Source organism: Lactuca serriola, chromosome 8, assembly GCF_051521515.1.
Source record: "Lactuca serriola cultivar US96UC23 chromosome 8, Lser_US96UC23_V15, whole genome shotgun sequence".
Lineage (NCBI taxonomy): Eukaryota > Viridiplantae > Streptophyta > Magnoliopsida > Asterales > Asteraceae > Lactuca > Lactuca serriola.
In genome coordinates, this window is record NC_136415.1 from 157,164,854 (window position 1) to 157,174,921 (window position 10,068).

General features: G+C 34.4%; 1 protein-coding gene across 2 annotated transcripts; it reads left to right on the plus strand.

Moving 5' to 3' along the window:
- The first annotated feature begins 4,561 nt into the window (after positions 1 to 4,561).
- LOC145071465 (UPF0481 protein At3g47200-like) lies at positions 4,562 to 6,335 on the plus strand. 2 transcript variants are annotated; one of them, XM_079018342.1, is made up of 2 exons: positions 4,562 to 4,689; positions 4,771 to 6,335. In XM_079018342.1, the coding sequence occupies exon 2, from the start codon at positions 4,809 to 4,811 to the stop codon at positions 6,117 to 6,119; it is 1,311 nt and encodes a 436-aa protein (XP_078874468.1). In that variant the 5' UTR covers positions 4,562 to 4,689; positions 4,771 to 4,808; the 3' UTR covers positions 6,120 to 6,335. The 2 variants fall into 2 exon arrangements, with proteins under 2 accessions (XP_078874468.1, XP_078874467.1); XM_079018341.1 differs by having other exon boundaries at positions 4,785 to 6,335.
- The last annotated feature ends 3,733 nt before the right edge of the window (positions 6,336 to 10,068 follow it).

Here is a 10,068-nt window from a genome sequence, read left to right on the forward strand (position 1 = left end):
TTGGTATGTACTTGACCCGATAGTAGCATGGTCCATTTGGGTTACCTTCACCGGAGCAATTTGATAGGATGGATATTTGAGAAAGAGGTTATTTGTGATTTATTAATATATTATAAGAATAATATATTAATTGAGAAATCATATTATTTAATTGGTATTGATCAAGAATTAATTTGTAATTAATTTAGTGATCAAAAGAGACTAATTAAATTAACGGGGACTAATTATGTTAATCAGTGATACATATAGTTTGGACTAATGATCCATGATTGATTAGTAATGGACTAAGCTTATGTGAGAGTTCATGAAGTGTTAGTCAAAATGAGTTATTGGATTAAAAGCCTAAGTGAATGAGTTAGGGTTTACAAGTGACCCTTGGAATTCTACACTATAAATGTAACCCCTAAGCCCTAAAATCGGACACAAGGGTATTCTAAGAATAAGGTAGACAATTTTGGTGTTTCCAAGCTCTCTCTCATTGTCCTCCATTGTTCTTGGTGTTTGTGACTTATTTGAGGCATCACACTTGAGGTGCTAAGCTCTTGTAAGGCCAAGTTCTACAAGCTACAACAAAGAGGCAATCATATTACTTGTTTTTATGTATTAAATACCAAGTTGTATGCAAGTTAGGCTTCATGCTTTCGAAAAATGAACTTACATGTATAACTTGAGAAAACTTAGATCCAAAACATCTAGGGTTGTATGTGCACCATAGGGATGTTATAATGCTCAAAACCCATCATAAAGTCATCTTCTTTGGGGTGGTTTTCAAGAAATCCTCCTTTATAGATTTCTAAATGTTGAGAACCAAACGAAGAGAAGACATGTGGCTTTGATAATCTGACGAAGGAACGCACTGGCTGAATATATGAAATTCCAAAGTGTTGATTTTGGAACTACCGAAACAGCTTGGTAAGCTCTGATCTGTCACATTTTATGTCAACAAAAATATGATATTGTGGTTTCCTAAGTTTACATAACCCTAACAAAACCGTAAAAATTTATTGTAATTGCAAGTGATATTTCTGATGATAGTGTTTTGGCGATTATGAGTGATGATGTTTATGATATTGTTGTGTTTCCTCGTCATGTTGTTGCACACTAACTATATCCCTTGCTTCTGGATAAATCTGATTTCCCCACTTTTCTTCTCTTCGTTTTATGTTGTATAATCTCTCTATCAGGTACAATCTCAAATCTTCCAACATTGTTATAATCAGATTCTTTATGGAATCTACAATTAGAGCATTAAAACTCTAAGACATGTCGTTCTCAATTGAGTCACAACATCTACCTGGTTGGAAGAATGCTATTATCCTTGTCCATAACGTACTTAGGTGCATTTGTGTTTAAAATTGCCAATTCAGTCAGTGCAAATCAAAATTCATTTTCAGTTGAAGCTTTTTATGCTCTCTAGAAGAGTGTTTGATAGTGGACACTACTATATCTCTTTAGCAAATTCTGGCAAATATGTCTAGCACACTACATGTGCTCTACGAAAGCATCATCTCCTTTACAACTTCAATCAAGCCATACACACAAAAGGTATATAAAATGTTATATTAAGAAATATGATCAATAAAAGATCCAATAATAAATGCAATAACCTTGTGTTGATCATACATCAAAGACTAACCATTTCTTGAATTTAAATGAAGATCATTAATTAGAAGATCTTAAAACCACTTTTAAATATGCATATTCTCCACACACACCATTGCCCATGCATTAGGAAAGATTTTGTCATTTGCATCCCTAACAACAATGCAAAACAACTCTCCTTTACAAGTCCCCTTCAAAAAACAACCATCAAGTCCAATTATGTTTCTACAACTTTCAATCCAACCTTGTTTCACACCTTCAAAACAGACATAAAACTTGCTGAAATGTTCTTCCCATCAGGCATGTGATGCACCTAAAGTTTTACAATAGAACCTACATTTGTTCTCAGTATCTCGTGGTTATATGACCACTGCTTTGCATAATGATCCACAATATTACCTTTAATAAGTTCCATTTCTTATTTCTTTACTCTTCAACATTGCCATATACTGAAATTTACACCAAACTACTTGATCACTGCTAATCTAAGTTTCCTGACATTCATTTTCTGCCTATGTAAAATTTTTTTGGCATAGTGACTCCCAATCCATGCATATGTCACTAGTGAACCCAACTTAAAGTTCATCGTACAATTATGTTCAACCTTCAAAGCCTTGATCTTGAAGGTATCTTCATCACTCATCCAAGAGGCGTATAATCTAACTGTGCATACAATTTTACAACACCTCACAAGAAGTCTATGTATGTCATTCTTTTCAAAACGTATTGGTACCCATTAACCACTCCCTAGTTGCACAACATGTTTTTCAATTGCTTTGGATCCTTAAATTTTATTCCAATAATAGGATTTTGTTTTTCCAATGTAAGTAGTCACTAAAAATGGAATGAACCTGTATGGAATCTTTTATTTCCTACTCATCATCATCATCATCATCAATTATATCTACAAAGTCATTTCCGTCATCCTCAACCCTCCAATGCATAATTTACTCAAGAAAGTATATTTGGATATTTTATCCATAGGGATAGCCTCTTCATCATTTTCCACCTCAACATCCTAAAGATATTATCTCCATTTTCCATACCATCAACACCAAAATCCTTATCATCATCTTCATTATGTCCTTTATAAAACCACCCCTCAACTCCAACCCTAACATGATCAAAATAAATATAAATTATGCCACGTATACCATAGGTGTTACAAATAAGAGCAACATAATCTACATCATTTGAAATAGGTCAGATACCATCACATAGAATTTTTTCTGGTTCATAGTAATAAATGTTTTTAATTTCATCTTGCATGAAACGTTCTAAGTATGTGACATAGAAAAATATACATCATTGAAGGTGATTTTCACACCCCAAGTAAGAGAAAGGATTAAGAGTAAATACATCTTGGTAATTGAATTCCACCATCGCAAAGAGCCCATCATCATGACTTGGTTGTGCCATTTTTGCTTACTAGCTTGCTTCTTGAAGATGATCGACAAAACTTATACTTTGATCGTAAGCGACTGCAAAAAAACCCGAATTGTTGACTAGTCCTTGACTTGCACCGTGAAATGAGGCTCAACGAAGAAGGAGACACAATAAGTGACAACCCCTCGAGTTAAATATATCATTTAAATGTCGTTGGATAATTTTACACCTCATTACCTCTTAAAACTAACTGAAAATAAAATCCGCTCGGATCTATAACTGACTTACATATGTTCTTAAAACAGTCATAATGACTTCATTGACATCAACAAGAAAAGTTTCATGGCCTACTGTTCAAAAAAAAACATTAGTTTTCGAGCCCGTAACTTCATTTTGCTACAATAATATTTTCTTAAATAATAACACTACATGCACACATGACACATAATATGTGTTTACGGAAATTGAGTATTACAACCAACACCAACAAACCACTCGTCTTTTTCATGAAAACTTAAAATAAAAACAAACAAGCAATTTTTTAAGAAGACTATAAAAAATTAAAAAATATATAAAAATTAAAAAATAAAAATAAAAATCTTGTGGTCCACGAAGGCATTTTACATCCTCTCAAACCAACACCACTTAATTTTTGCATACCAACATGCCTTTGGCTTTACGATATGATGAGATTACACTCCTTCATGAGGTTTAAGATTCAAATCTTTTCAAATAAATAGGTGAATTATTTAATGAGTCGTTGTAGGAGTAAATTAGAGTGTACTTAATTCCATTCTAAAGGAATTTTTTGCATTGCTAGAATTAGTATTTCATACAAGATGGAAAAAAGTCAAACAAATTTAACCGTGTCAGTTCCGTGGGTATATACTCATGCGTAACTTTGTGGGTATTCTGGTAGACGGAATTCCCATGGATTTAATTAAACATGGGAAAACGACAAGTTTTCTAGTAGTGATAGAAGTAAGCCTCTTACAACCACAGGCCATAGTTTTCAAAACCTCAACGCTAGAGGCCCTGTTTCTTGTAGTTTATTCTAGACATCACGAGCATGGAATATTGTCATTAGTTATGGGAGAGGAGTTTATCAGGATATGGTCTTGGAAAAATTCAAATCGTATATATATGATCAAGTTTGTAATTAAGAAACATGTGTTTCAAGAGAAATATATAGTTAATTTGGCTTATGAAAAGAAAGGAAAGGATGTTCTATATTGACGAGGTTTCAATATAGAGAAAAACTATAAAGAGAAATTACATTACCACATCCATTATTACTTGTCACGTATATTCGTCATCCATCTCTGGATTGCATTATTCCATGTCGTGTATAGCTGGCCTGCATATGAAAATAATATATTAAAACAATGGCAGGCGCAATAATCACGGATCATCAAAAAATTATATATTAAACCATCAACTAGTAGGTCGTCGTGTTTCCAATCAACAACCTATATGTAATATTATATTGCAGCATTTCAACATTTTCAGTATGGTTCTTTATTAAATGAATGATGAGTTTCGACTTTAAATTACAAAGTCTTTCTAGGTCCTGTTTTAACATTTTAAAATTTATGCAACATTGATTAGTGTATATATTTAAGTGACTAGAAACCCATACAATTGAACCAATACCAACCAAGAACAAACCTCAATTTGCATTGAGATTTGTAGTCAACCAAGGTACGTTTGTTCATTTATATCAAAAGATCACAAATTTTTAATGCAAAATTATATAAATACTATATATACTCTCTTACTTAGTTTTCGTACCACAGGAAGTTAACTACCTAAGTTTACCAATGGAAAATGGAGATGTGGATACCAATAACATCGCCAACAGTACTCTCATTTCGATTCTTGATTTCGTGAAAAATCGACGTTCTGAAGACCTATTATCAACATCTATTAACATGGTTCCTAGTGGACTCAGAGATGTCAGTCCAAGTTCTTATGATCCTCGGGTGGCGTGTATAGGACCTCTTCACAGAGAAGACCAAAATGTGCAATACTTTGAAGAGCTGAAAGCAAACTATGTTCAGTTCCTATTGGACGATATCAACTCCCCACCAGAGCAAACGCTAAAAGAATGCGTGCAAAGAGTTCTTGCTTTAATACACCGAATCAGGGCATGTTATATGGGGACAAGCGTCATCCACAGATATGATGACATTGAGCTTGCGAAAATGATGGTTACAGATGCTTGTTTCATGCTCCATTTCATTAACGTGATTACAACATCAAGCGCTGAATTACACCGCACTTTGCGTGGCACAGCTATACTTTACGACCTGATACTATTAGAAAACCAGATCCCTTTCTTTGTTCTTCAAGAAGTTTTTAACTGCACCATTCCAAAATCATTACATAAAGTATCCTCTCTTCCTCACCTTATCCTTAAATTTGTACGCTATTTGAACATCTTTGAATCAACCGTGACATTTGCGATAAATCTCCCATCACCACCGTATGATCATATTCTTGGTTTTCTAGCAAAATGTTACTGGCCATCAGATACACATTCTTCATTTTTACTACCAACATCAGCAACCCACTCCACCATGGAACTGGATAGAGCAGGAGTGATCTTTAAACCTAATGAATATGACAGTTTGCAATTGGCCATTGAGTTCAAATCATCTAGGTCTCTCTGGTGCTCATTGTCTCGGGAGAAGCCTACACTTAGAATGCCAGTATTGCGTATTGATAACTACACTGAGTTGGTTTTAAGGAACATCATTGCTTATGAGCAATACTTTGGAAATGTTAGTTATGTTACGGGATATGCCATGGCCATGGATATGTTAATTGATAGTGAAGACGACATTGCCAAGTTGATAGAATCGAAAGTCATTGTTAACCATTTAGGTTCAAACGAAAAGGCTGCAAATGCGTTGAACAGCCTTTGCAAAGAACTTCCCATATTAAACTTCAGTTACGAACGTCAGTGGCGAGATATGGATGCTCATTACAATCGTTACTGGCCCAAAAATATTGCGGAATTAAAGCGTACATATTTTAGTAGTCCATGGAATTTAATTGCTTTACTTGCTGGAATCATCCTCTTTGCTCTCACTGTGGTTCAGACAATCTATTCGGTCAATGCCGCATAGTGCAATATTTGCTTTGAGGTTATGGAAGTAGTCATCAGCAGTTGATGTTTTCTATTTGTTTTTCTCTTATGTTTTTGGTTTCTCTCCCTTGAGAAAGTTCATCCTTCAATTAGCAATTATAAAAATATCATGGTTGAGAGGAAATTCTTCCAGTTCTCACTTGTATGAGATGAAAAAATAGTTTAAGATAATTTTAAGCTTTTTATCTTTGTTCTACACTGCCCATTTAGTTTATTTGTCGGTTTGCAGCATTTTGAAGGTTTCCACAAACGTTCCGGGACTGTTTATCTTTTTATATTGATCGATTTAATATCTATCACCCCCTAATGCTAAGAATCATGGGATTCTAATTAGTAAACATCATTGTTATTGATTTTAGTGTCATCAAGTAATTTGGTATAATAGGGATTAACTCGAGACATGTTGAGTTCAACTTTAGCTACAATACGAGATTGGAGGTGCGTAGTGTACATTCAGATAAGCCAAAGTTAATTTGGGAACATGAGGTCGGTTGGCAACGCCCCTGATGCCTACGATGGGATTCCAAGCAGGGTCAACCCCCCCCCCTCCCCCCCCCCCCCTTTCCCCGATACTATTTCGCTGCTAAAAAGCCAGTTGTCATGTGTGTTGGGAACAATTTGGGTTTTTTTTTTATTATCCAAAGTTTGAATTTGTGTAACCCTAAGTAATAGGGTTTGAATTATAGAATTTGTGTAACCCTAAGTAATACGGTTTGAATTATAGATTTCAGAACGTGTTCCTACTTCCTAACACGATCCTTAGAAATTATCCAACGTGTTTATTGATATTCTATCCCATAGTCTAACATAGTGGATATCAATCAATGTTCTAAAAAACTTGTCATGGCTCCAAAGCTTGTATGTGCCGCCAAGCTTTAACAAACGCCGTCTTGACTCATAGATGTGTATAAAAATAAATAATAGTTGAAAATACATATACAAATATGAGTTGCATTCAAAATTGTCGTCTTAAGTCACGTCTTACAAACGACGTGACTCGCTAAGGCTCGGAAAAGCTTGAGGATTGACATTGTCACCAAGTTATGTCTTACGTTATTTAGAACCTTGATATCAACACACATCCAAAAACTATTATATCAATATTTTCACTAGATATTACCTATTATTTCTCGAATGAGGGGTAAACTACAACTAATCTTGGAGTCAACAAGAGCTGAATTGGAAAAGAGCTTTAATGAAAATGGGGATATCTTATTGCATCACAATGTACTGAAATTAAAATTAGAGTTTAATGACTTGTCACATTATCAATCCATTATTCCAAGGTTGATTTTAATAACATTTTGGGACCAAATCGTACACAAAAATTTCTTTAATGCATATAAATCGATATAATGTTTTTGCAATATGCATTTAAAACTAAGGCTATGCTCCTTGAAATATGAAATTGAAGCAGAACAACTACCAAAGTAAACAAAAAATAGAGTGTTGAAAAACTCCAGAGAGTATGTTTTTATTGAATTCAAGAATCAAGATGTTTCTAAAGGCTTACATAGGACCCTATATACGGTGCTGCTAAATTATGTATGTCCAGCCAATTTTAGATAATTGAAATTAACAATAAATTCAGAAATTAAATAGTTAACCAACCATAAAAAAATGAGAAATAACATATTTTATCATTAAAAAAAATCAAGGAAATTGCAAAAATGGACCACAATGGTGTAAACTCATGAATTGGAAGCCTAAACAGAGGAATACGTGGATCAACGGCAAGTTACCATCAGCTATCTATAAGGAGCTTCGGCTCACCTAGAGCTTTGCGATGATATGTATCGTGGGCCTCGAAATTCAGGAGTGATCAAAAGTAAATTATGTCCTATTGTAAGTTGAATTTCTTTTGACTTTTTTGTGTTTCTTCCACTTTTACATAAAGACATGAGCTAAATCATCGATATGCTTAGTCTAAATGAGATAGTTACAAATTTCCCATCTTTATTACTCCAATGGCTTTACGTTTTTAAGAAAATATTCATCAATCCCGCACCTCTTCAAAAAAGATAAAAATAGGTAAAAATGACCAAAATTTTTGATAGATTTATCCTTAGCCTAAATGAAATAGTTATCAACTTATCATATCTTTAGGACATAAACTACATGTACAAAAAAAGACTACAAATTACAAAATAGTTTATGAAAAAAATATCTTAAACCAACTAGTTGCAATGATAAGACATATGTCTTGTCAATCACATCGAATTAGCGAATTATCCAAAATAGTTTTGTGTGTTGGAATCGACCATTTGCCCTCGTTATATTCACGTATGAGAAGGAGATTTGTTATTTATGTGGCTAAAGAATTTAGCACTTTAACAAATATTACAATAAATAGTATTTATAGTTTATATTTGGAACCATCATTGGACAATTTAAAATCGAATGCCTAACTTCCAATGGAAATATAATAGATTTGTGTATATCAATAATAGAATTTTTTTTTTTTTAAAAAAGATTTGATTGAAACTCAAAATATCATACATAAGGTGAACCATATTGTATTATAGGTGTAACTTACTACAACTTGTAATAGAATATGACGTTGTTAACCATGTTCCATTGCTTAAATATATTACCGTTTGGGAGTAAAGCGGATATAACACGAAACCAAAAGCACACAAGACACGATATTCACTTGGTTTGGTACAAATGGCATATGTCTACGAGTAGGAGGGAAATATTCTTTATTTATGAGATCTCATATAGAGATTATAAGTACAATGTAATAGAGATTATCTACTTACTAGAATTCAAGACACAAACAAGTGACTAACAGACATCCGTATTATAGACTACAGATTAGATGTAAAACCCTAATTGACCAAACATATTAATCCATAGGCCCATAAATGGTGTCGACCAATCATTATCTACCACGTAGTAGCTTGTGGAACCTTCATCCTTGATATACATTGCATGAGGATCAGCAACACACATCATGGCTCACCAACCTTAATGTTGGCGCATCATGCAATAATTCTTGTGCATCTTCAACTTCCGAGAAACATTGGACAATCTTGAGCATGATATGAACATCATAGCATAAGTGGCTCATCAAGGGATATCATGGCTCATCAAGAACATATATGGTGCACCCTTGCACCAAGATCGTGTACCATGCTTGAGGATGGCATGTCATGTACAAGGAATGACACATCTTCTTATAGTGTGGCGCATCCACACACAATGGTTAATCATACATCCAAAGTGGCACACCTTCACATAAGTAGTGCACCTACTACCTAAATGGCACATCCAAGATCCTAGTGTAACACCAGTTTTCCAGGATAGATTGATGGAAGGATTAGAAGGATCAAAGTTAAGGTTTTTGGAAAAAAAAAAAAACCTTATGTCATGACATGATGAATGAAGCACCATGATGAGGCACGCCAATTGAATAATCACATATCTTGGATAACCGTCACAACATGACGAGTAGATGGCCACGATGTGACGGTAGTTGCAGCCTAAGCCCATGATCTTTTAGGGCCTCTTCAATATTTAATCCCCTAAACTCAAGGTTTATTGCATCCTCTTCAACCTCCAACCCTTTCAACGAAATCCTAGCCTCCATTGTTGAGTTCTTGAGCTTTTGATGGTGCTTTTAGTGTCTTGAATGAGAAGAAGCATCCTTGGTATATAGATTCAGCTTGCAAGTCTCATAACTATCCTCCAACACATACTCTGGACCATTGTGAGTGTTCAAGTTCCATGCTTTATGTTCTATGGTTCTAGATCTAGGCTTTTTGTGCATTTTCTCCGTGTTTGGGAGAGTTTGAGTGGTTGGATTCCATAAAGTTGGAAACTTTATGAATCCTTAAGGTACCTTTGAGTTTTAGTGCTCCAGGTCTGAGATTAGGTTGGGATTTGGCTTATGCATGAGATTTTTAACCTCAGTTCCACCATTGTTA

Excerpts from the sequence above, each read along its gene's own strand:
- LOC145071465 (XM_079018342.1), top strand. The coding sequence starts at position 4,809 with ATGGAAAATGGAGATGTGGATACCAATAACATCGCCAACAGTACTCTC.